Source organism: Cynara cardunculus, assembly GCF_001531365.2.
Source record: "Cynara cardunculus var. scolymus isolate 2C chromosome LG 2, CcrdV1, whole genome shotgun sequence".
NCBI classification, from domain to species: Eukaryota; Viridiplantae; Streptophyta; class Magnoliopsida; order Asterales; family Asteraceae; genus Cynara; species Cynara cardunculus.
The window spans coordinates 8,485,897-8,487,227 of NC_037529.1; the positions used below are offsets into that span (position 1 = coordinate 8,485,897).

General features: G+C 32.5%; 1 protein-coding gene across 1 annotated transcript in view; it reads right to left on the bottom strand.

Moving 5' to 3' along the window:
* The window catches only part of LOC112507013 (lupeol synthase-like), an 11,047-nt gene extending 9,832 nt beyond the window's left edge, over positions 1–1,215 (bottom strand). The window contains exon 1 of the mRNA XM_025111392.1: positions 990–1,215. Within this exon, the coding sequence (XP_024967160.1) occupies positions 990–1,190 (201 nt within the window). The 5' untranslated portion in view covers positions 1,191–1,215. The remainder of the gene's footprint in view (positions 1–989) is intronic.
* Positions 1,216–1,331: the final 116 nt, after the last annotated feature.

A 1,331-nucleotide genomic window follows, 5' to 3' on the forward strand; every position in this document is an offset into this window, starting at 1 on the left:
GCGGTGACATTGGTAGTATGATGGTGGTAGGGGGTTAGGGTGGGATAGGGTAGGTGGGGTGGGTGGCGGCGACAATGGTGGTGGTCGGGGGTTAGGAGTGGGGCATCACGAACAATAATAGCATGATCGTGGTGGGCGGTGATAGAATTCAATTTCTTCCATTATTTCAAGGAATGATTAATTCATTAATTTGTGGAATTAATTCATTAGAATTTGAAGGATTCCATCCATTTCAAGAAATAAACCAAGCAAAAGAATTGGAATTTGGTCAAAAGAATTGGAATTTGGTCAAATGAATTTGTCATTCCAATTCCATCAAATTCCTTTGAATTCCGCGAACCAAACGACCCCTAAGCGATTTGGACACTTGACCATTTTTAATCTTAGACTCACCTATGAATCGCACTTGATACGGGGTTTTGATCCGATGCATCTTAGTATATCTCATTCTAATTTGCATCAAAGGGTGGAAATCCCTTCTTACCTTTCTCACCTTAACTTTCTTTCTCACCGAAACCCCTCTCTATGTCAGCATAAATCACATGTGATCCGACTGTTTTTTTATTCTATTAAATAAATATTGTTCTCGTTTGAATTATATATATATATATATATATATATATATATATAATATCTTAATTATCAAAATCATAGGACTAAAAAACCCTGTTAATTTGGACAACTGAATGCAAACAGAAATAAATGAATTTTTAAGATATCATAGATTAAAAGTGTTGGTTGTAAAAATGGAGTGTTTTATGGAAATAATACAAAACTGTTGTTGCAGTTTCCATACAATAAATGCATACAAATGGTCCCTCTCTCATCTTATATTATAATAACATTCACAAGAAAAGAAAGAAACCGATTAATTTAATTAATATTCAAATTTCATTCTTCATTTTTTACTTGTACCCTACAAAATAACCTTAAATATATATATATATATATATATATATATATATATGTATATATATTAATTGACTTACTTGTAAACGCATTAATAAGTCGGCGCTTTGTTTGAATTCAAATCGATTAGTTTTGAAGTTGTCACGAACCCTTTCGATCTCAGCTCGTTCCTCATCGGTTCCTGCATCGGGATCAAACTCCCAATATTGGCGACCGACATGGTTGTTGGTGGTGCTCAACCATTCTTCACCATCTCCTGTTGCTATCCTCAACTTCCACATAATTTTCTGTTACAAATTTTCATCAACAATCAATAATCAGATCCACACGTTAATTATATGTACTTCAATTTCCAAAACAATATACATATATATATACACACATATATATATATATACATATATATATATATGTATATGTAT